At 44.9% G+C, this 25,348-nt stretch overlaps 1 protein-coding gene and 1 pseudogene across 1 annotated transcript; one reads left to right on the top strand and one right to left on the bottom strand.

The window, feature by feature from the left end:
* On the top strand, nucleotides 1-24,145 carry PRKRIP1 (PRKR interacting protein 1). Its single transcript, XM_060032292.1, has 6 exons — nucleotides 1-155; nucleotides 783-861; nucleotides 1,663-1,763; nucleotides 5,235-5,320; nucleotides 6,657-6,724; nucleotides 22,861-24,145. The coding sequence occupies exons 1-6, from the start codon at nucleotides 30-32 to the stop codon at nucleotides 22,953-22,955; spliced, it is 555 nt and encodes a 184-aa protein (XP_059888275.1). The 5' UTR covers nucleotides 1-29; the 3' UTR covers nucleotides 22,956-24,145.
* Nucleotides 18,753-20,224, bottom strand: LOC132438863 (small nuclear ribonucleoprotein G pseudogene; annotated as a pseudogene).
* Nucleotides 24,146-25,348: the final 1,203 nt, after the last annotated feature.

Genomic DNA, 25,348 nt, shown 5'->3' with positions numbered 1-25,348 from the left:
CCGCTCGCCAGGACGGCTGCAGAGCTCTCATGGCGAGCCCGGCCGCCTCATCCGTGCGACCGCCGAGGCCCAAGAAAGAGCCGCAGGCGCTCGTCATTCCCAAGAATGCGGCGGAGGAGCAGAAGCTCAAGCTGGAACGGCTAATGAAGAACCCGGTGAGACGAGGCGCGGGCTGACGGCCCTTCCGAGTCCTACCCCCTTCCTTTCTGGCGTCTCTGGGCGCTAGCGGGCCCTCTTTCCGCGCTTCCGAACTCTGGAACTCGGTACCCGAACCCCAGGGTCAGACCTTAGGAAGGAGCAGGCGGCCCCGGAGATAGTGAGCTATTTTCTGCTCTCATGTTAGAGCCAAGCCTGGATGAGGGCGCTGCGAAGCGGCTTTTCGTGCTCTAAGACCCTTTAACTTTGTGAACAGAAGCCTTAGACTGGAAAGATATAATCCGTGGGTTAGCACAAGGGTTTATTTTCTTCTAAACAGCACTAATTGTTAGAGAGGCATTGGCCAAGACACCTGGGGTTGGAGGTTTCCAGCCATAAACGATGAGTCGCGTTTCTGAGTTCTGCCCTGAAAAGTGGAGTGTAGCCCTGGCAAGGCTGTGGGCTCTGATAGGACCCAGAGTATACAGGATGAAGTAAAGGCAGAGGGAAGAAAACAAACTCAGCTTTGGGTCCAGGAAGCAAAGCAGCCTTACTTCACTACTTCAGTTAAAGTTTTTTGGTTGAAAAAGATGTCACTTTGTCAGCCGGTTTATACATACAAACGCTTTCGTGTTTAAATGTTGCAGGACAAAGCAGTTCCAATTCCAGAAAAAATGAGTGAATGGGCACCTCGACCTCCCCCAGAATTTGTCCGAGATGTAATGGGTAATGTCTTTTGGATGTGGGTGTGTGTTTAAATACAGTTTTTAAAGTGTAGGTATTAAAAACTCTGCAGTTAGCATTTGTTAATTACACCCCTGATAGGAAGAAAAAAAAGTTCACTTATCCAGTATTTTGCTCTTACAATGAAGGGGTATTGTTGCTTGTGGTCTGGCATTAGAGAACTTTCTTCTGCATTGTTTTTAATACCTTGTTTTTTCAAAATGGAAACAGTTTTTATTTTGTTGGGTTGTAAGTTAACTAACTATAAAGAGAATAAATAACAGGTGTAAAAAATTAGAACCACCTGTTATCTATCATTCTATTTGTAACATTTTGATGTAGTCCTCCAAACCTCTTTATAGTCAAAACCACTCATGCTTAAGAAAAAATGTTTACAAGAATATGGTTGTTCTACACATACTATTTGATAACCTACTTTTTTTCACTTCATATATCATGGACATCTTTTCAACTAAGTAGAAAAGCATGTCAAATGTGAAATCATCTGGTGGGGGAGGGAAAGGTCACAGGCTCTCTTTTAGGTTTCTGGTCTCTGAACGATAGTCTGCTTGTCCTCCTAATACTGCGCTAGAGTGGAATTTTTGGTGACTTCACATTCAGCATTCACACAACAGATATTTACAATATACCAGCCAGTGTGCTAGCTTCTGGGGTACAGTGGGGAATAGGGCAGGCTTGGTCCCTTCCATCACTTCTAGTACCTTTCTTTGGTTCCCTGTGATTAAGAGTAGCCTGTGTTGGTAACTGGATATCATCAAAAGCTCTGGACTGTCCTGGCTTTAGGTTCAAGCGCTGGGGCTGGCAGCGGAGAGTTCCATGTGTACAGGCATCTGCGCCGGAGAGAGTACCAGCGACAGGACTACATGGATGCCATGGCTGAGAAGGTTAGTGAGCCAGGACGCTGGCTGAACCCTTGGGTTTAGACAGTGTGCACTTAAACCTTAGAAAAAAACACTTGAAGAAGAGTAGATACACCTGGTTGTGGCTTGTGTGAGGGCCGCCTTGTAAAGTCAGCAGGAGAAACAGATGTCAGGTGGAGTCCAGGGTACTTCTAGGTCAGATCCAGCACGGCAGGATGCTCACACTAGGAAATGAATGAGGGGAGGGAGTCTTCCAGGTGGTGGAGAGCCCAGCAGAGTCCCCTTTCCCCTCCAGGCCATTTGCCGTGGAATAGAAGCAGGATCTCACACCACTTGAGTTATTATTTCTTTATAGTTTCTGTTTTTGGCTGAATGCCTGTAGTTCCAGTTAGCTGTGTGTTTGGTGCTAGTAGTGGTGTGCTTTCCGGTGTTTTTGCCTCTTTGAGTTTTCTAGCTTTGAGACGGACATTTCTTCACGACAGGTGTCAAATAATAATTGATTAAGAATGGAGAATTGCTGGCAGCTTCCTGCTGGTCTAGTGGTTAGGATTCAGTGCTTTCACTGCTATGGCCCAGGTTCAGTCCCTGGTCAGGGAACTGAGATCTTGCAAGCCATGCAGTGTGGCAAAAATAAATAAATAAAGATAAAAATTAAAATTAAAAAAATTTTTTTAAAGAATTGAGAATTGCTTTTGAAATTGTACTGTAAGAACTGTTAAGCTCTCCATTGATTGATGGAAAGGCCAGAAACCTCTCTCCTATTGCTCTTAAGAAATATTTTTTTGGACATTTCACTTGTCTTCTTTCTGGAATTGAGTTTTGGAGTTATTTTATCCACTCCAAAAGTTTTGTTTGATTTTTTTACTAGATTTAAATTGAATCTGTAATTTAACTTGAATGAGAATGGATGTCATAGTGTTTAGTCATCCCCTCTAACTTTGTCTTCTTTGTCTAATCTTTTTGTATCAGTGATCATATATAGAGATTTTACATATGTCTCACCACGTTTTTTCAAAGATATTTTAAGTGTTTTGATTGCAGTGGTGGTGAGTGGTCCCTTAAAAATTTACTTGAATGGCCAAAATTGAGTTTGAAAAATACCTGTATGATTTTTGAACAGAAGGGATCATTGCCATGGTGGTTTTCACCTGGTATTTGCTTGTCCTGCAGCCCTTACTCGGCCCCCAGGTGTCGGTGGTTCTTCTCCAGCTACTTCTCAATTCCAGTGAGGAGTTTCAGGTGACTTGTCACACAGCTATACCAGATCACTGAAGGATTTGCGCTGTTAGGAATAAACAGAAGTCTGTATGTAGAAACTAACAGAAGCACTTTTTTATTTTTAAACTACTTTAGAGAGGAGGAAATAGAGTAGACGGTTGTTTCAAATGCCATCAGTTACTCTGAAGCTTTTCTGTATTGATTAACGACCCAGAGAAAATACAGAAAAATGTTTCACAAACCTTGAAACCACACAAATGCAAAGGTTTTATTTCACGTGGTGAAAGAGAGGCTCTGAGGTTAGAAGAAAAAAAGAGATGCAAGAGAATCCTTACCTTCCACAGCGACTGATAGGTTGTCACCACTGACAGAGCACATCTGACTCCTGCTTGAGCCCTTGCCGGGGTCAGCAGCCAGCAGGGGGCTCTGTTTTGGTCGCGCTGCAGACATTTCCAGCTCAGCTTCTAAACAGATCAGGTGCTTTTAGTTTGAAGTCATTGCTTTCTAGCTGAACTCTAATTAAAGCTGATTCCTTTCTTGGAAGGAGACCCTTCTTTTTAATTTCATAATTCTGCTCTCAGAGAGAGTTTCTGCATCCGTCTGAGCAGATCCACAGAGCCTGGCAGTGCAGACCAGCAGAGGTGTTGAAGCCACCTCTTTCTCCTCTGCTGGCTCCTTGTTTGCTCCATCAGCCTTTATGGCTGTAGCTAGAAGAAATAGGGATGGCGCTTGTTTTTTATCAGTAGATGTCTTTAGTTTACAAGATCTTTCCTGTAGGTTATTGCAGTTCATTAGATTTCCTAAAGGCTCAGGGAAAGAGAAATTATTGTTTCCCCCATTTTATAGATGAGGAAGCTGAGGCTTAGAAACAGGGAGCTGCTAGGAAGAAATAACACAAGGGATGGATATATATATTTATTTGTACGTATGTACATACTCACATACACATATGTACACGTGTAGGTGTGTTTAGTAGCAGGTGATGGCAATGCATGTTATGCTGCCTTAGAATCGGTCATTTGATAACCGTAGCGAGTTAGGACTTGAAAATTCCATGGTCGCAGCCCTCTGGCCGCTCCACCCAGTGAGCCCCCATCACTGTCTCTGAAGAAGCAACACTCCTGTGTGTCTCCTTACTGTCAGTACTCTACTGCATTTCTGACACTTCTGGGCACCGGATGTGTGGGGCTTTTCCCCACACCAAGCAGTTCTGTGACACCAGGTGAGTACCCTACAATTCAACTCAATTGTGACCCTGTCTACGTGGAGATAGCGCCATATCTCGAAGGTTAAGACTCAGTCCTGCAAGACTGAGCCCCACCCCCAACGTCAGAGGCCAGCCACAAGTCCCCGTTGTCACCTGTGCTTCTGACCCACTGGCTATAAATCAGAGGTTTCCCATGACCCGCTCCTCAGGTTCAAGTAATTGGCTTAGAGGGGCTCACAGAAGTCAGGAAAACAGCTTACTAGTTTTCCGGTGTCGTATAAAAGGATATAGCTCAGAATAGCTGCATGGAAGAAGGGATGCAGAGCTTCCGTTCCTTCTCCCAGCATCTCCAGTGTTCACCAACCCAGGAGCTATCCAAACGCAGCCTTTTGGGGTTTTTGAAGGCTTCATTATGTGGACATGATTAAATCACTGACTGTTGGTGATTAGTTCAACCCTCAGCCCCTCTCCCCTCCCTGGAGGTCAAGGAGGTGGAGCAGAAAGTTCCCTTGGCAACCAGCCCCGTTCCTTAGGTGCTTTCCCAACGTCACTCATAAACTCCTGTGCTTGAAAGGGGCTGGTTATGAATAACAAAAGATACCCATTGCATCTTTATTTCTGGAGTTATTTCAGGAACCGGGAACAAAACTAAATATTATAATAAAAGATCCCCCGGTGGCTCTCATATAGGAAATTTGTAAGAGTTTTAATGTGCCAAAAACAGTAGATGAAGACCAAATATGTATATATTACAAGTCACAGTATCACATTTTCCAAGGCCCTGGCGAAACAGAGCCAGTAGTGCTGCCTCTGCCTTCAGGGAATCCTCAGCGTGCTCCCTCTCATACTTTCTCTCTCTTACATTTACTTGTGCACGAACGGTATCTTAATGAACTGAGTTATTTCACCATCAGAGATCCATATATTGATTTCCTGCCTCACCTGTGAGGCAACTTCTTTAAGTGGCCCTGGAGACCTGGATGTACCTGTAGCACCCCCAGTGGTGCGACTTCTAGAGTTTTCATACCCAGGCAGGCCAGAGTTTGTCTAACTGATGTGGTTTTTTGCAGCAAAAATTGGATGCAGAATTTCAGAAAAGACTGGAAAAGAATAAAATTGCTGCGGAGGAGCAGACTGCAAAGCGTCGGAAAAAGCGGTGAGGGCTTTGTGGCATCCCATAACTACTGAGACTTAGGGCGGGAAATGTAAAAGTAAATAGTTGGTGAACGAGTCCTTCTTGTAGTCAAAAGTTTACCTGTATGGCCTGTATAGATCTTGGGTGTGAAGATCCACAGTGGGGACTTCCCTGGCGGTCCAGTTGTTAAGACTCCATGCTTCCAATGCAGGGGGCGCGGGTTTGATCCCTGGTCGGGGAGCTAAGATCCCGTATGCTGTGCAACGCAGCTAAAAAAAAAAAAAAAAAACCCACAGTGGAGCACCCCCGTAGAGTAATGGCTTTTCTTCCAGTACCTGGGGAGAGATCAAGTCACTTACTGCCCCCTGCCCCCGCCCCCAGCTTGCTACAGATTCTCCAAAGCTTGCTGGTCAGCACTTTGGTGGTGAGCGCATGGATTTCTGTGTCTCCTTCATGTCCGTATTTTTTTTTTTTTTCCTGCGGTACGCAGGCCTCTCACTGCAGTGGCCTCTCCCATTGTGGAGCACAGGCTCCGGACGCGCAGGCTCAGTGGCCATGGCTCACGGGCCCAGCCACTCTGCAGCATGCGGGATCCTCCTGGACCGGGGCACGAACCCGTGCCCCCTGCATCGGCAGGCGGACTCCCAACCACTTGCGCCACCAGGGAAGCCCCATGTCGGTATTTTAACATCAGGTTTAATAAGTTGCTATGAGCAAACTTCCCAATTAGCTTCTCCCTTAAAGGAGGGTCTGTAACCTCCCTAAGTGACTACATGAGTATACAGACTGCACCCGTGCATGTGTATGTGTTGTTTTAATAAATGCTCCTTCAACTTTCAGAGAGCTGAGCAGGATTCTAAAAACAGTCCCTAGGGCTTCCCTGGTGGCACAGTGGTTGAGAGTCTGCCTGCCGTTGCAGGGGACACGGGTTCATGCCCCGGTCCGGGAAGATCCCACATGCCGCGGAGCGGCTGGGCCCGTGAGCCATGGCCGCTGAGCCTGCGCGTCCGGAGCCTGTGCTCCGCAACGGGAGAGGCCGCAACAGTGAGAGGCCCGCGTACCGCAAAAAAGAAAAAAAAAACAAACAGTCCCTAAATATCTCTGAATGAGAAAGTATCTCCAGTATTTCTGGATTGCGCTAATCACCTCAGGACTCCAAAGAATCTGATCTTGATTCATGAAGGAAACAGGTTGATAATGTTGATGATGTTGGAGTAGCAGAGTCATGAGGAAGTATTTCTTTCATTTTATCATAGTATTCGTGTAATTACTAAGTTGCTAAAGGTTCTGTAAGTAGATGTTTATTTTCTAAAATATAAAATAGGTAGTTAAGGAATTAATTATTTTGCATTTGCAGCCAGAAGTTAAAAGAGAAGAAATTATTGGCAAAGAAGATGAAACTTGAACAGAAGAAACAGAAAGAAGGTGAGTGGTACCCACTTTTCTTTCATGACCTTTCTTAGTGCTGATCACAGTGGTTGACCTGTCAAGAATGAGATTTAGAGTTTGGAGTAGGTTGGCTGGCCTCTGAAGAAATGACGGCTTGTTTCTATTAGTTTCGACTCATTTAATTGCAAGTGTCAGGAAGCCAAACTGGTTTAAGCAAAAACGAAAGCTACTGCCTCACGTTTAGTCCAGGACAGACCTCCTCTTGGGCCTGGCTGGTAAAGGAGCTCTGATGTTGGCATTCACTGTCTCCTTCTGTCCCCTGGCTCCCTGTCCTCAGGGAGGCTCGTTTCCTCCTTGTGGTGGTGAGGTACCAGTAGCTGCTCCGGGCCACACCCTGGCTCATTCTTGCCTAGTAGGAAAGACCGAGGGGGTGTCCCTAGCAAAAGAGTTTTTGTGTCTCTTTGGCTCTTATCGAGTCACTTGGCAAATCAGTTAAGAATTCTTTTGGCTACAAGAAATAGAAAACTAGCAGTAGTTAAGCAAAGAGGAATTATTTTTCTCATATAACAAGAAATCTGGTGGTAGGTGGCAGCCCAGTGTGGTTGAGTAGCTCAGCAGTGTCAGGCCCAGTACCCCTGCGGTTCTTTTGGCCTTTATCCTGTGGGCATGAGATGGCTGCTGCAGCTCCTGGCATCATACTTACGTTTAAAGCAGGAAGAAGAGGGGAAAGAAGTGGTACTTGTCTGTTGTGGTTTTTTTTTTTTTAAACTGAAGAGCAAAATGTCCCCCATCGCGTATTACCTTGTATCTCATTGGTCAGTACTAGGTCACTTTGCCATCCCTTGCTGTCATCAGGCTAGACGAAAAGAAGACAGAATTGTCATGACTATCTTTAACGTATCGTGATCCATCACTGGATGCTGGGTACGTTGTCACCCTAGACAGAATTGAGATTTGTTAGAAGGAGGAATAGGGGGTGAGTAATGTGTCAGCATCCCACAGTGCTGCCATTCCTGCCCACTTCCGAACCCATCACAAGGCCAGTGGTGCCAGCCACTCCTTTGGGAACCCCTGGGCTGCAGACCAGGGAGAGAGAGGTCCCAGATGGAAGGGACCAAGGATGCTAAGAGACGGAACAATGACAACTGGTCGCCACATCTCTGAATTGGTGGCTGTTCCCTGATTGACCAGACATGGTTCCTAATTGTGATTTTTGGTCTTAAGATAAAATCAGACCTGCACTGACATACGGAAATATGATTGGCCCCTTCCAGTACCAGTTTGCTTATGAGTTGTAAATGTACTGTGTGACACACTATACATGGTATGGTTTTAGCCTGTTCCCTACCATTTCCGAGAAGAAATTATTTTACAGTACCAAAATGTGACTGCTAAGACATCATCCCTCAAATAAGCCACCTCATCACGTTCCCTGCCCTTCCGCCACCCCCCACACACAGGAATGTGGAAGTACTTGGTCCAAGGGCAGGAGGATTGGGCAGCCCACCAGTCTCATGTTCCGTTGTAGGAGGTACTGTGGCTTGGACCCCATTATATTGGGAAATAGAAAGGACTCCTTGGCTGTTGGTAATCTGACCCTCCCTGCCCAGGGTTTGTTGTTTTTGCTGCTTGTTGTCTTTGTTGCTGTTTATGTGTTTAGTGACTTTCCTGAATTAACTCTGTACAGCTTATATTCTTTGTTGTGTGTGGCAACTGAAGTCTTTGCTTGGTTAGCTTAGTGGTCAGCTGAAGATCAGAGATTTCCTGAAATGCTTTGAACCAGTAAGTCTCCTGATCTTTGCCAAGGGGCTTTCTGTGTGTGGTGGAGCATGCCTTCACCATTCTGGCAGGCGGTTTACAGTTTTGCCTTAGCCTTCACTTCCTTCTTGCACAGAGCCTCAAGTTTAGCCAGAGGTGAGATTAGGGCCATCACTTGTCTGTCTTAGACGTGTGCACAGCTCTACACATGCCTGTGGCCTTCTAGATTACCAGCATTTCCTCTTAAACTGTTGGTCAGTTTCTTGTTTGCTTCCACTGTTATCACTGCCTCAGGCAGCTATGATGATAAACAGTTGCCACTGATTGTTTTTGACAAATACGTTGAGGAAAAGGCTGTTCTCACTGAGTCAGGTTGAATAAAGACAAGACAAGCCTTGCCAGTGGAAGTTTCCGGAGAGCTGCCAGACAGGTCAAATAGGGACAGTGCTCTGGGTGTGGGACTTCTGAGGAAGTCCCAGGGCAGTTTCCTTCCTCCAGTGGCTGCTGGGCTGCTGGTTTTCACAGCTACTGGGAGTAGGAGGCTATTGATTGGGAGGCTACCTTGGATCTGCGGAGAGGGAGTAGGAAATAGGGCAAATTTTTTTTTTAAACAAATTTATTTTATTTATTTATTATTGGCTGTGTTGGACCTTCGTTGCTGTGCGCGGGCTTTCTCTAGTTGTGGCGAGCGGGGGCTACTCTTCGTTGCAGTGTGCGGGCTTCTCATTGCGGTGGCTTCTCTTGTTGCAGAGCACGGGCTCTAGAGCACAGGCTCAGTAGTTGTGGTGCATGGGCTTAGTTGCTCCGCAGCATGTGGGATCTTCCGGGACCAGGGCTCGAACCCATGTCCTCTGCAGTGGCAGGTGGATTCTTAACCGCTGTGCCACCAGGGAAGTCCTGTTCTCTCTGGTTTTTTGTTTCTCTGTTTCTCCTTTCCTGTCTTCTTTTGGATTTATTTGAACATTATTATTATTCTATTTTAATTTATCTATTGTGTTTTTAACTGTTTCCTTTTTTATAGTCTTTTAGTTGTTCCTCTAGAGATTACTATATTTATACCACTTTCACAGTCTATTTGGAATCAGCATTTCACCACTTTAAGTAGAATGTAGAACTTTTCATCACATAGATTTCTTTACTCTGTATGTTATAGTTGTCTTAGGTATTACATCTCCATACATTGAAAACTCCTTCAGATAATTTTACTTTTTTTTAATTGACCTATAGTTGACTCACAATATTATTTCAGTTTCAGGTGTACAGCATAATGACTTGATATTTTCATAGATTGTGCACTGTACAGTTATTATAATATTTTTGGCTATATTCCTGATGCTGTATGGGTTGGCCAAAAAGTGTGTTCGGGGTTTTCATAACACCTTCCCCTTATGGGGAAACGAACGAACTTTTTGGCCAACCCAATACATTACATCCCTGTGACGTATTTACTATATAACTGGTAGTTTGTAACTGTTAATCCCCTTCACCTATCTTGCCCATTCCCCCATCCTCCTCCCCTCTGGCAACCACTAGTTTGTTCTGTCAGTGGAGTCTGTTTCTGGTTTGTTTTTTAGATTCCACATATAAGTGAAAACATGCAGTATTTGTCTTTCTCTGTCTGACTTATTTCACTTAGCATAATATCCTCTAGGTTCATCCATGTTCTTGCAAATGGCAAGACTTCATTCTTTTTTATGGCTGAGTAATATTCGTGTGTGTGTGTGCATCTTCTTTATCCATTCATCTGTCAGTGAACACTTAGGTTGCTTCCATGTCCTGGTTATTGTAGATAATGCTGCACTGAGCGTTGGGATGCACATATCTTTTTGAATTAGTGTTTTCATTTTCTTCAGATAAATACCCAGAAGTGGAACTGCTGGATCATATGGTGGTTCTGTTTTTATGATGTTACTGTTTTTGTTTTCAGTCATCAAATATATTTCAGAAATCTCAAGAGAATAGTCTTGAATAGTAACCAGACAGTTATCATTTCTGTTGCTTTTTCTTTGTTCCTGATGTTCCAGACCTCTATCTGGTATTGTTTCCCGTATGTCTGAAGAACTTCCTTTAGTCATTCAGTTAGAACAGGTCTGCTGGCTATAAACTATCTTAGCTTTTCTTCATATGAGGCTATCTTTATTTCACCTTCATTCCTATAGGACATTCTCACTAGATACAGAATTCTGGGTTGGCAGTTTTATTTCAGCACTTTTGAAATGCTGTTCCATTTCCTCTGGCCTCCATGATTTCTGATTTTTTAAAAATATGTAGTTATTCAAATTGTTCTCCTATCATTGTTTTTCTCTGGCTGCTTTCAAGATCCTTAGACGTCAGGAATTTGAGAATTTGATTATGATATGTCTGCACATGGATTTCCTTGGGTTTATCCTGGAGTTGGGTTTGGAGTTCACTGAGCTAGTTGAATCTGTAAGCATGTATCTTTGTCAAATTGGGGATTTTTTTTTTTAATTTATTTATTTTTGCTGTATTGGGTCTTCGTTTCTGTGCGAGGGCTTTCTCTAGTTGTGGCAAGCGGGAGCCACTCTTCATCGCGGTGCGCGGGCCTCTCACTATCGCGGCCTCTCTTGTTGCGGAGCACAGGCTCCAGACCTGCAGGCTCAGCAGTTGTGGCTCACGGGCCTAGTTGCTCCGCAGCATGTGGGATCTTCCCAGACCAGGGCTCGAACCCGTGTCCCCTGCATTGGCAGGCAGATTCTCAACCACTGTGCCACCAGGGAAGCCCAGGGGATTTTTTTTTCCCATCTTTTTTTGTCTCTGTTGTTCACATTGGATAAGTCCTACTGATCTGACTTTGAGCTGTGTCTTCCCTGTGTCACCTCCATTCTGCTTATCGATTCTATCCAGTGAATTATGTTTTTCAGAAAAGTTTTTCAATTTCCATTCGATTCTTCTTTATACCTTCTATTTCTTTGCTGCAGTCTTCTATCTTTCCATTTGTTTCAAGAGTCTTCACTCTTACTTCCAGGAAAGATATTTAAATAGCTACTTTCAAGTATTTGGTACTTCCGGATCTGGGGCATCTTGACATTGGCATTTGTTGATTGTCTCTCCCCACGCTAGCTGCGATTTCCCTGATTCTTCACGTGTCGAGTAACTGTCTGTGGATCCGGGACATTTTGAATATTATATCGTGAGGCTCTGGTCTTGCTGATATTTGTTTTAGCAGACAGTCAGCCTGGTTGTGTTCGGAGCACAGGTTCTGACCAGCCTTCTGTAGATTGTGGTTCCTGTGTCAGTTTGGCTTTTAAAGCTTTTGCTGTGCTCTCAGGTGTGTCCTGTGTGTGCCACCCAGTGGCCAGTCAGGGTTTAGTTCTTTGAGTTCGGTTCTCAAAGTGTTTGGCGTGACGATTAGGGCCAGATCCATGCATGTGCTGTCAGGGCGGGCCCAGGAGTTTACAAACAACTTTATGATGTCTCTTCTAATCCTCTCTCCATGATCTCCCCTGTAGGTTCTGGTTTCTTGGGGCTCCCCTTTTCAGACCTCCAGCCAGAAAGCTGGGGCTTGGGACTTTCCTGGCGGTCCAGTGGTTAAGACTCCAAGCTCCCAATGCAGGGGGCCTGGGTTCAATCCCTCGTCAGGAAACTGGATCCCACATGATGCAACTAAAACAAAAGATCCTGTATGGAGACTTCCCTGGTGGTCCAGTGGCTAAGACTCCAAGCTCCCAATGCAGGGGGTCCGGGTTTGATCCCTGGTCAGGAAACTAGATCCCACATGCCAAAACTAAAGGTTCCACATGCCACAACTAAGACCTGGCGCAGCCAAATAAATAAATATTTAAGAAAGTTGGGGCTTTAGTTACCGACTCTGCCACATACTTTGTACAGCTGCCCCTGCATCCAGGGCTGAGTGGTGGGAGGACAGAGACGAAAAGCAACAGAGTTTGCCCAGCCATCTTAGGACCACAGCTCCTCTGATCAGAGAGGAAGGTTCCCCTCCTTCAAAGTTTTTGCACATGCAAGCCCCTATTGCACCGCAGTCGCTGTGGCCATCCTGACACTGGCAGGATTGCCTGGGAGCTAGGGTGTGAGAGAATGGAGAGAAAAGAAGAAACACAAGAATTTCCCTTCCTCTGAGCATTAAGAGTCCGCTTTCTCACTCCTTGAATCAGAAGTAGAAGGTTTCTCTTGGAACTGTGTCTGTGCCCAGTTTCCACTTCTGCGTATTGGATCGCCTTGAGTCCAGGCTGGGGGATACTGGAGGGAAAAAAGAAAAAAGCAGGAAACACAATATTGTGGTACTTTGTATTCTGGTCTTTTTCCCCAGTCTGTGTGCTTTTCAGAGTCCATGCATTCTATCCAGGTTCTATAGCTGTGTTCAGTGGAGAAACGGGGTCAAACGTGCTTGCTCTGTCTTACCTGGAACCCACCCTCTATTTGGTTTTTTGAATCCAATTACAGGACTTGATGTTTAGCTCTTGTGCATTTCAGCTTGGTGTTATTGGCTCCATTGATTCAGGTTTCCAAAACCCTTCTGAATTCTGATTCTCGAATTAACCATGTTACCATGTCAGGGGCAGGTTTGATAAACATACCTCCTTTTGTCGTTGGTAAAAATGCTGAGCCAGACAGGGCCAGGGCCAGAGCCCTGCAGCATCCACTAGTGAGCTCCATCTAGGCCAACATGGACCTGTTCACTAAAACTCTGGGTGGAGTTATTCTCCAGCTAAGAATCAGCTAGACTCACTCTTCTTTCCTCTTACCCACAGAGGTGTCATTCTAAACTAAGATAATTTGAGGTCAGGGAGTAAGTACAGTAGGCATAGATTCTAGGCTCAGCTCTCACTCTGGCTCACCCTGACCTTAGCATCTCCTGTTTGAGCAGATGTTTTTTTTTTAATTTTAGTCTGTAAAATGATAAACTCTTTCTAGATCTAAAATTCCACAGCTTGATAACTTTTCCAAACGCCTTGCTGTAATGAAGATATAGCATATTTGGGCAGCAAGAGGGGCGGTTCCCTCACCAGTAAATCTAAGAACCCTTTCAGAACAAGAAACAGGTTAGTTTGCTCTGAATTTGTACTTAAATGAACCTGTAGTGGGTCTTTGGAATCACTTAATAACTTTTTAGTAATCAGTTCTAGAATTGAAGGAGACAGGAGGCAACATCCCAGAGCTGACGTTTCTTTTTTTTTTCTTTTAATATTTATTTGGTTGTGCTGGGTCTTTTGGTTGCGGCAGGCAGGCTCCTTAGTTGCAGCATGCATGTGGGATCTAGTTCCCTGGGATCTAGTTCCCTGACCAGGGATCAAACCCAGGCCCCCTGCAACTGGGAGCACAGAGTCGTAACCACTGCGCCACCAGGGAAGTCCCCAGAGCTGAGGTTTCTTAAATCCCCCTTTTCTAGCCCCTCTTACACATTAGTTGCATGTGATCGTGCAGTTTTCAGTCACTTTTCTTTAATTTGCCCAAGGCTATGAAGAGTATATGAGATGGTAGATTTCATCCAGAACCTCTAACCTGTTTAAAACGGCCTTGTGCCCTCTCACTGGGTCTCCCCCATCCTGAGCTTCAGTTCTATCAGAAAGATAGATGTTTGTGCCCATGTTGCCTCATAGTAGCACAGCGTTTTTTCAAACTGAGGGATGTGATCCTTTATTCACTGGGTCATGAAATCAGCTTAGAGGTTACAGATGTTGGTTTTTTCATGGTTTTTTCAAACATACATAAAATAGACTAGAAAATATCAGAATGCATCACACCCTGAATAACTGTTTTGTGAAATTTTCTTTCAGTTGCTATGTGGGCTGTGGTGCAGTCAAACAGATGTGAAAATCATTGTTATGATTCATGAGCCCTGCTCTTCTACTTGTGAAGTTAGCACCTGTGCCTATTAAAAAAATGATTAGTAATAATACATGGTTGTATATGCTTCGCACCAGATGAGCTGGATGGAGAGTGCTGTAGGGATAACTTCATAAGGATGCTCTGTGTGCCTTTTACCTCACCCTGTCAGTTTCCTTCCTTATTTTTCATTTTGTGAAAGGGAAAGTAGGTTTTCTAGGTGGTTGAAGTGAACAGAAATTTAGTGTGGTGATGATCAGTTGTGCCACAAGGTGGCTTCTGTGCACTTCTGGGTTCTTGAGGGACTTGGAGATAAATTACTCGAGCTTTTTGGCTCTTCTCCTATAAAGTGGTAAGGGGCAGCTGGCTAGGAGTTCCGTTCTGTTGTTGGAGAGGAAATATCCCCACTTATTGTCCGTGCTGGTCCAGCAGTTCAGTGAAGACGCCCTGCAGTGTGGGACTTCTCTGAATGATACCACAGGATGGTGTTAAGCCAGTTTGGATTATTGTGACGCCTTGAACTCCTAAAATGATGTATTCTGATACCAATGTTACTTATCCGGACACAGGCTCACCTACCAGAGAAACCCAGGGTGACCTTAAGGTGATTTGTTACTAAGTACGTCAAGGGCAGTTTCTTGACAGTGGCGGGGAGGAGAGAAATAGGTAAGGGAGATTGAGGTACAGACTTTCAGTTACAAAATAAATGAGTCGGGGCTTCCCTGGTGGCGCAGTGGTTTAGAGTCCGCCTGCCGATGCAGGGGACATGGGTTCGCGCCCCGGTCCGGGAAGATCCCACATACCGCGGAGCGGCTGGGCCCGTGAGCCATGGCCGCTGAGCCTGCGCGTCCGGAGCCTGTGCTCCGCAACGGGAGAGACCACAACAGTGAGAGGCCCGCGTACCGCAAAAAAAAAAAAAAAATTAAAATAAATGAGTCACAGCTATGAAATGTGTAAATGTGGGGAATATTGTCAGTAACTGTGTAATATCTTTGTATGGTGTCAGACGACAACTAGATTTATCGTGGTGATCGTTTTGAAATGTATAGAAATATTGAATCACTGTGTTGTGTACTAGGAACTAATATAATGTTGTAGGTCAATTATACTTCAAAAACAAGCAAACAAACACTCATAGGAAAAGAGATCAGATTTGTGGCTACAGAGGTGGGTGAATGGGAGGAAGGGGAATTAGATGAAGGTAGTCAAAAGGTACAAACTTCTGGTTACAAGATAAATAAGTACCGGAGATGTAATGTACAACATGATAAGGATAATTAATAACTGCTGTACATCATGAATGAAAGTTAAGAGACTTCTCATCAAAAGCAAGAATTTTTTTTCTGTTTCTTTAATGCTGTATCTATATGAGATGATGGATGTTCCCTAAACCTGTTGTAATCATTTCAAAACTGGGGGTGGGGGGAAGCAGTTTCTCAGCCTCAGCACTGTTGACACTTTGGGCCAGATAATTCTTTGTTGTAAGGGACTATATCCTGTTCATTGTAGGATGTTTAAGGGAATCATGGCTTCTACCCACTAGATGCCAGCAGCACCCACCCTCCCCTCAGTTATTGACAATCAAAAATGTCCCCAGACATTGCCAAGTGTTCCCTCGTGGGGGAGGGGGGCAAAATTGTCCCTAGCTAATAAAATTCGTATCTCAGCTGGTATCTGGTGTTTGAAAGGCACTCAATTTATGTGGGTTTTTTTTTAATTAATTAATTTATTTATTTATGGCTGCACTGGGTCTTTGTTGCTGCACTCAGGATTTCTCTAGTTGCGGCGAGAGGGGGGCTACTGTTCATTGCGGTGCGCAGGCTTCTTGTTGCAGTGGCTTCTCTTGTGGAGCACGGGCTCTAGGCACGCGGGCTTCAGTAGTTGTGGCACGCAGGCTCAGTATCTGTGGCTCGCGGGCTCTAGAGCACAGGCTCAGTAGTTGTGGTGCACGTGCCCCGTTGCTCCGCGGTATATGGGGTCTTCCCAGACCAGGGCTCGAACCCGTGTCCCCTGCACTGGCAGGCGGATTCTTAACCACTGCACCACCAGGGAAGCCCCTCAATTTATGTTTTGGATTGAACCATTTGTTTCAGTGCCAAAACTCTTATACATATTATGTTGGAAAACTATCCATAGCCTTTGTGTCTTTTGAGAATAAAGGTAATGTATGATCATTTTAGAAATTTTTAGAATATGCAGAAAATAAAGCCAAAAATAAAAATTATCCATAATTCTTACTAAAAATAATCACTTTAACATTTTCATGATGTTTTTATTTCAATTTTAATATTATATAAACCTATTTATATAATTATCATATTTACAGTTGTCCTACTTTTTCATATAACACTGTATCACAAATATTTTCCCATGTCCTTGCAATTCCATAATACAAAAGGATTTATTTTCCCTAGTGTATTCATTCATCTGTTTGTTTGTTTTTGCTTTGTTATTTTTTTTGTCCAAGTCTCATTTGCGGCATGCGGGATCTTTCAATGTGGTGTGGGCTCTTCATTGTGGTGCGAAGGCTTCTCTAGTTGTGGCGTGTAGGTCTTCTCTTCTGTAGTTGTAGTGCACAGGCTCCAGGATGCATGGGTCTACAGTTGTGGCGCGTGGGCACGAGAGCATATGGGCTCTGTAGTTTGCGGCATATAGGAACCTAGTTTCCTGACCAGGGATCGAACCCACATCCCCTGCATTGGAGGGCAGCTTCTTTACCACTGGACCACCAGGGAAGTCCCCATTCATCTGGTTTTTTTTTTTAAAGTTAACATCAGTTTCAATTACACTCAGTGGCATTTTACCTAGTATTCCTATAGTCTAAATAAAATCTCAGATTCTTAGATTTTAAAATTTTATGTGAACAGTAGCATAAGAGTAATGGAAAAAGCTCAAATATTACCATCCTCATAGATCACCTTTCTTTCTGTCCGTTTTCTTTTAATCTCTCCATATGCACATGTCATTTGTATGTAAGGACAATTGTAGTGTATGAACAGTTTCCCCTTGGCTTGTTTTTATTTAACATTATAAGCATTTCTGGTCCTTCATAATTTTTTAAGTGACTGATAATATCCAGCAATTGACACACCATGATACATCTAACATTTTCCCTTTTGTTAGACATTAGATTGATTCCAGTTTTTCTCTTTAAAAGATATTTTAGTGAATTTATGCACCTGTCTCCCTTCCCCCTTTCTGGGTCATTTTCTTGAGATAAATTTCCAGCAGTGGGAATAATTAGATCACAGAGTGTAAAAAGAGTTCCTGGCCCTTGAAATGTATTGCCAGTTTCTTTCCAGAGGAGTAGTGGCAGTTTCTCACCAAAGGAGTAGTACCAGTTTTTACTGCCATCAGCAGTGTGCAATGGTGTACACTTTTACCATATCCTTGCCGTATTCCTCCACATGGATAAGAATGATTTCAGAGGAAGTCAAGGTCTCATTGAGGACTTAGTAAAAAACCTTACAAAAATATAGATCCAGGGGACTTCCCTGGTGGTCCAGTGGGTAAGACTCCGTGCTCCCAATGCGGGGACCCAGGTTCGATCCCTGGTCGGGGAACTAGATCCCACATGCATGCCGCAGCTAAGAAGTCCACATGCTGCAACTAAGACCCGGCACAGCCAATCAGTCAGTATATGTCTATATCTCCAGATGTGTCAGGACTATGGTAGCAGCCTCCACTCTCTTCCCACCCCCTCCGACGCCGCCCACCTTGAACAGCCTCCAAAGCTCTTTTTAAAACAGAGGTTGGATTGTCATTCATTCTTCTGCTTGTACAATAACAATACTTAGCTTTTATTGAACATTGATTGTGTAGCCCCAGTTCTAAGGTGCTTTGCAGGTATTAATTAACATAATCCTCACAGCGTCCCTGTGAGATAGGCAGTGACGTTATCCCCATTTTACAGTTGACCTTAGGGACCAAGTGGCAATGGCACCCGTAGAGCTAGCGGGAGTGAGTGACAGCCCGGGATTTGATCCCAGATAATGTGTCTCCACGGGCCTTGTGCTTACCTGCGAGGTGATCCTGCTTGAAACCTAGCCAGTAGCTCCTGCATTCCTGCCCTTTCTGGTCTCTCCACTATTTTGTTCTGGCCACTCCCTTGCACGTGTCCTCTACTCTCACCAAGCTTAACATCTCTGTTCTCCCACCTCTCCTCGTGCTCAGGCCTCTGAGCTCTTTTCGTTTTCATGCTACCCGACTCCCCATCTGCTTGGAAAACTTCTCATCTTGCACCCTCCTCTCTTTGTAAAGCCTTTTCTAGCCGCCCTCCCCACCCAGCCTCCACCTTGCTCCACAGGGTTTTGCACATATCTGGTTGCAGAATCTGCTGAATCACATAACGTGCTTATCTATTCAGTTGCAGTCTCAGTTCCATGAGGGTAGGCAGTGTCTTTTTTTAAAATAAACTGTGTTATAGAATGATTTTAGATTTACTGAAATATTACGAAGATAGTATAGTACAAAGAAGTCCCATATACCCAGTTTCCTCTGTAGCTAATGAACCAATGTTGATACATGGAGCAGCTAAAGTCCATACTTTATTTACATTTCCTTAATTTTTAACTAATGCCTTTTTCTTGTTGCAGAATCCCACGTAGGATATCACATTACATTTAGTCATCATGTAGCCTTGGGCTCCTGTTAGCGCTGACAGTTTCTCAGACTTTGTTTTGATGACCTTGAGAGTTTTGAGGGTCAGATGTTCTGTAGAATGTCCCTCAGTTGGGATTTGTCTGACGTTTTTCTCATGAGTTATTTATTTTTGGGAGGAAGACCACAGAGATAAAGTACCATGCTTATGTCAGGGCTGGGTGCTTGTCAGGATGGCTTGTCACAGTTGATGTTGCCCTTGATCACCTGCTCAGGCAGTGCTCTTCAGGGTTCTGTGTGTAAAGTGACTCTTTTCTTCCCCTTACCACGCTGTACTCTTCGGAAAGAATTCACTATGCGTAGCCCATGCTTAAGGCGTGACGGGTTATACAGCCCCTCCATGAGGGCGGAGTAGCTACATAAGCTATTTGAAATTGTTCTGCATGGATTTGTCTTCTCATTTCTTTATATCAGTATGGACTCTGGGCTATTTATTTTATATTTTAGGTTTAATCCAGTACTACTTCATTTTCTTGCCCAAACTCTTCCAGCTTTGGCCATTGGGAGCTCTTTCTGGCCCATGTGCCTTTTACATACTCCCATTATTGGTGTTTTGAGGGGTTTTGTTTTGTTTTTAACAGCACTTCCTTAGTTTCTGGTACTACAAGATAGTCCAGACTTGTCTTGTGTATTTCCTGTTCCTAACCTAGAATCAGCTTTTTCTCTAAGTCCTATTTCTTTTCATTGGAGAATGAAATGATTTTGTTGAATTACCAAGTGACTTGAATGTGCAGCAGATTCCTAGGTTGCTCCTCTTTGAGAGAGATACTTCCAGGCCCCAACATCCGACACACAGGAAACAATTGTTTACTATTAATTGAGGTATTACATTTCCAGGAGCTTTTCAGTCACAAGGAGTGCTTTGAGTCCTCCTCTATCAGTCAGCACTTCAGGCATCCAGAACACCCCATTCCATAAACATCCAGGTTAATGAGTATTTTTCCCCTATTACAAAAGTTTATTTAATAAAAATGTTCAGTAATAAAATGTACACGAGCCAGTTTTTATCATAGTAAAATGTGGAGGGGACATGTGGAAGCAGTTGATTTCTCTGCTGAACACAGCCATTGTTCATACTGGTTCCAGGGCTTCTAACATGATGATACTGTTTCCTCGTGTTACCACCACTCCAGTATTCTGTTGCCCACTAGTTTCCACCTCCACACATTCAACTATCACAAGATTCATAAAGGGATCAGAGCCCCACAATATTCCTTGGACATGTCTGCCACCACTTAATTTTAGTGATAACTTCTCCACAAATTTCTTCCACTCAGGAGGGGGAGCCTTGCTCTTGATGTCTACTCGGTGAGCTCAAAGATGCCTCCTGTTTTACTGTCTCTTTAAGATCAGAATGAAAGATCAAAGCCTATGCTTTTGTCCTGCTGTGTTCAGATCTCTATGGATATGGCAGGTGGTCCTTAGAGAGGCTTCAGGCTGACCAAGTATGACTAAGTTATGGAACAAAACAAGTACGCAGCAGTTTCAGCCTTGGAGCCCAGGTTCTAGAGCAGAGCTCCCCCGCTGGTATATGGGGAATGGACTACACATGGCTCCCCTTGCCTTCAGGGTGGAGACTGAGTGCCCATGGCCTTGGACCGTTGCCCCACATGCCATAGAAATACTGTCCTTTTCCATGAGTGCCATGACATGAGAGCGCTTAGGGAGTTCTGCCCTAGGAGTTCAGGGAGCTCAGAGCTATGTTTTTGATCCATCTATAGTTTTTCACTCAGTCTCTGCATAGCATTCCCTCCCTCCCTCCCTCCCTTCCTCCCTTCCCTCTCTCTCTTCCTCTTTTTCTTTCTTCCCCTCCTTTTTTTAAAATTTTGGTAAAATACACATAACACAGAATTCATCATCTTAACCATTTTTAAGTGTACAGTTCAGTGGCACTAAATACAAATTGTGCAACCATTATCATCATCTATTCCCGTAACGCTTTTCATCTTGTAAAACAAAAACTATATCTTTTAAACAACAACTCCCCACTTCCTGCTCCTCCCAGCACCAGCAATACTTTGTCTCTGAATTTGGGTACTCTAAATACCTCCTATAAGAGAGATCATATAGTATTTGTCATTCTGTGACTGGCCTGTTTCACTCAGCATAATGTTCTCAGGGTTCATCCATGTTGTAGCCTGTGTCAGAATTTTTTTCCTTTTAAAGGCTGAATCATTGCACTGTATGAAGAGACCACATTTTCCTTATCCATTCAGTAGGCCCACCTCATTTTTATATTGGAGTATAGTTGATTTACAACGTTGTTAGTTTCAGGTGTACAGCAAAGTGATTCAGTTATACATATATCTATTCTTTTTCAGATTCGTTTCCCATATAGGTTATTACAGAGGATTGAGTAGAGTTCCCTGTGCTATATAGTAGGTCCTTGTTGATTATCTGTTTTATATATAGTAGTGTGTATATGTTAATCCCAGCCTCCTAACTTATCCCTCCCCCGCTTCCCTTTTGGTAACCATAAGTTTGTTTTTGAAGTCTGTTTGTTTTGTAAATAAGTTCATTTGTATCATATTTTTTAGATTCCACGTATAAGTGATACCATATAGTATTTGTCTTTGTCTGACTTCACTTAGTATGACAATCTCTAGGTCCGTCCATGTTGCTGTGGATGGCATTATTTCGTTCTTTTCTATGGCTGTCATGCCATTTTTCTTTTGCCTCCATTTCCTTATGCATTTCTGCAGGCAAGGTACCAGAGGCTTGAAAGTCAGATAGTCCAGGTTTGAATCCTCGGTCCTGGTTTTACTGGTTATGAGACCTTGGTTAACAAATTACTTAACCTCTCTGAGCTTTATTCCTCATCTGTAAAATGGATATAGAGGAGTGTTACTTATCTCATAGACTGTTGTTTAGAGTTAAGACGGTACGTATATGCAAAGACAATAAGCACAGTGCCTGGCACATAATAGATGTTCAACAAATCTTAGCTACTAAAACGTGCTCCTCATTTGTACTTTCAAAATTTCTCGTTCTTTTTGGCATGAGGTTAAGATGGAGGAAAGTCCTAAATAATTGAATCATAGAGATGATGTCAACCCCTTGCCATGAGTGCTCTTTAGTGTCCCATCCTAGGGTATGCAGGTGACTGTGCTGTGCCCTGGGCACCCCCAGGCCTTGAAGCTCTTCGGCCCTGTGACAACAGCAGTAGCAAAGCTCTGGGTGCCTGTGGGTTTCTGCATGTCTGCAGGAGGAGGCCCACGGTGCCTGCAAGTGGCCTCCTGGCGTGGACGGGGAGCCGGAGGACTGGTGTGGGCTCTGGCTCGTCCCAGCTCTCGCCTGCTGCCCTGCTCCCGAGAAGAGGGGAGGAGAAGTTGGGAACAAGTAGTCTTTGTGCTCTGCTCTTAGCCAGCTCAGCTGCACTGAGGGTAGACTGGCAGACCGCCAGGGAAGACAGTGGGATTCAGAGCTGCACGGGGAGTGTCAGAGAGGCGTTCTGCGTCTGTGGGAAGAGCCGGGAAGCTGACATATCTGTTGTAGGCAGAGCCCTCTGCTACAAGGTTTTTGAGACTCCTTTTGCAGACTGGGGTGAGAGCTGGAGACGTCAGCAGGAGTGTTGTCAGCCTAGCGCTAAATGTTAAAGGGCTGCTGTGGACGTCACCCTGCCAAGGTGACAGACTTTGGGGGGATCATATAAAAAGCAGTGAGGCCTGATTTACTGGGCGTCAGTATCTCATGTGTGCTGGACCTTTTCATAAGGATGAGGCCCATCCTCCAGCAGTGGTAGGTCAGTTCTGTGACTGGCCCTTTATACCCGGGAGTGGCACTGGGGACTGATGGACATGAGGACCTCTCTGGCTCCTCCCTGTACAGTCCAGGAACAGCTGGTTCCTGGGTTTTCCTCAGCAGTCCTTTCTTGGAGTACCCCTTGATTTGCTAATCAGGGGATACTCGAAGATTTGTACCTCTCTAATCCAAATGTCGTGTGATTACAGGATCCAGTCAGTCCCAGGAGCAGTCATCCAGTGGCTCTGAGGCGGCATCTGGAACAGAGGAGGAGGACGAGCCCAGTTTCATCATGGGGCGATGACGAGGTTGGCCACGGCAGCTGTCTGGAGCCTGGCCCGCTCTGTGACCGGGACCCCAGAAAATCCTCCACAGGCCTCAAGGGGAAGGGAGCAATCTCTGTTTCAGCTCAGTTTCCCTCCCAAAGCCTCACTGGATAGAAGCAAGTAGGAGTCCACCCTAAGGGCTCACAGCCCCCGTGTTGGCAGGACTGGGCCTGTGGGAGAGAGGACCGTCTCCTGGACACTCGAGGGCACTGCCAGGCAGGGTTCGTTAATGTTCTCGCTGCAAGGGGGGAAATGTATGACCTGGTCCCCCTGGGGCCTGTTCTCACATAATTGGACACTGATGAGTTTGGGGCTGGTTTCTGTGAAGCGAATGTTTATTTAGTAAAGAACAGAAAAACTCCAGGTTTTGTTCTGACCTGTGAATGTTAATTACAGAAACTGTAGAGAAGGCTGTGAAACGACATGAGAGGGATGGGGGCCTGTTCCCAGACTCGTTGAAGGAAATGGCCTTGGCCGTGGAGCTAACTCACTGCAGGGCACATGACCTCCATTTCCTTCAACGGAGAGTGCAGACTGCACCCCAGAACACATGCTCCCTCCCAGCACACATGTGCAGAGGGAGATGTGGGACTTAACTGAGGCTGAGCCAGAAGAGAGGACCTTAACGTGTGAGAGGAACTTCGGAAAAACAACTGGTGAGTAGAAAATAAGCAGGGAGAGAATCCAGCCTGGGCTGGAGCAGAGGAGATGGCCTGGGGGATCCTAGCTGCACTGCAGGGGAAGCAGATGCATTGGCCAAAAGCTGCATTTTCATCTGGAGTTAAGAGGGGATCTAAACAGAAAATGGGAGGTGACTGAGGGTGTCTTTTTGGGCCAACAGGAGGAACAGGGATGGTCTCTAATTTTAGAGCCTTTGCTCACTTTTTGGATATTTCCAAGTTTCTAGCTCTATTTTGTGCCTTTTATGGAGTTTGATAGAATTAGGAAAATAGTGGTTTTGAGTGAAGGGAAACTAAGAAACATCTTACTTTTCTTGATTTCCTTGGCTCCACCCTGAGCCATGTGACATCTGTGATAACTTCTGTCTTTCCGCAGTTCAAGTCACAGGAATTTTTCTTTCCCAGGAAGCTGAAATGGCAAGTCAGCCATAATAAATTAGCACACACCCTAACTGTACATCTTGAAAGCCGTGTTTGTCTTTCATTGGGGACTGGCTGGTTAGTTTTGTGTCCTCCTCTCTTTTTTTTTTTTTTTGCAGTACGTGGGCCTCTCACTGCTGTGGCCTCTCCCGTTGTGGAGCACAGGCTCCGGACACGCAGGCCCAGCGGCCATGGCTCACGGGCCCAGCCGCTCCACGGCATGTGGGATCCTCCCGGACCGGGGCACGAACCCGTGTCCCCTGCATCAGCACTGCATCAGCAGGCGGACTCCCAACCACTGCGCCACCAGGGAAGCCCTCCTATCTTTGAACTATTGGTTTCTTTCTCTCTCCCCAGATTCAAAGTAAGAGTTACGACACACACTTCAGTGAGTCTCTCACACTGGAGGCACTCCCTGCATCTGCCCAGTGCCCCTGGCCAAGAGCTCAATGAGATACCAAAGCACATATGTGCTGGACAGGTGGGCAAATGACTAGACAGATGAGAGGGTGCCAGACTGGAGAGTTGTTTTTACCTTTACTAGATGTCAGAAGATGATGTTCAGGAGGAAAACGTCCTCCAACGGTTTCTGATGATATTTAGGGGGTTATTAGTACCTTAGGTTGAATGACTCTTAGTATTTCTGTTACCAACCAGAAACTTGGATCAGGTCACCCAACGCTCAGCAACTAACATTGTACTTTCTGTTATCACAACCCAGTTTTTTGCAGGGTGCCAAGCAAGGAGAATGGGCAGCTCGTGCTCAAAAGACCCAAACTCCCCAGCGGCTTTCAGAGAAGGGCTTTTGAAGACTGAGGGAGAGGTCACAGGATGGGCAATCAGCTCATACAGTTCTGATTGGTTAATGGTGAATAATTGGGTGATGTTTTGGGAATCTCAGCCTTTTGGTTCCAACCAGTCTGGGGTCTACACGCTGGTAGTCAGCATGCAGTTGACTTCTTTTACCTGGTGGGGGTCTTGATATCTGCAAAACAACTCAAGGGCATGGCTCAGGATACTAGTTATAGCCCTTGAGGCACTAAAGGTCCTTGACTTTGTTTTATGGCTAAATTATTTTGCCTTAGTTGACTGCTTTCCTTTGTTTCTGCATTTTCTTCTAATTAAATTTGCTCTTTGGAACTCAGGGAAGGCCTGGGAGGCTAAAACAGGGGACATGGCGGGGGTCTTTCTCTAGGAAGGCCCACAGGGTCCTGTTTGGTTTTAGTCAGCCTCTTTCTTTGATACACCTCAAGCCTGAGGGGAAGAGAGGC

The sequence above is a fragment of the Delphinus delphis genome, chromosome 15, assembly GCF_949987515.2.
Source record: "Delphinus delphis chromosome 15, mDelDel1.2, whole genome shotgun sequence".
In the NCBI taxonomy this organism is placed as follows: domain Eukaryota; kingdom Metazoa; phylum Chordata; class Mammalia; order Artiodactyla; family Delphinidae; genus Delphinus; species Delphinus delphis.
Note: the sequence above shows the minus strand (reverse complement) of the source record. Positions and strands in the feature narration are given on the sequence as shown.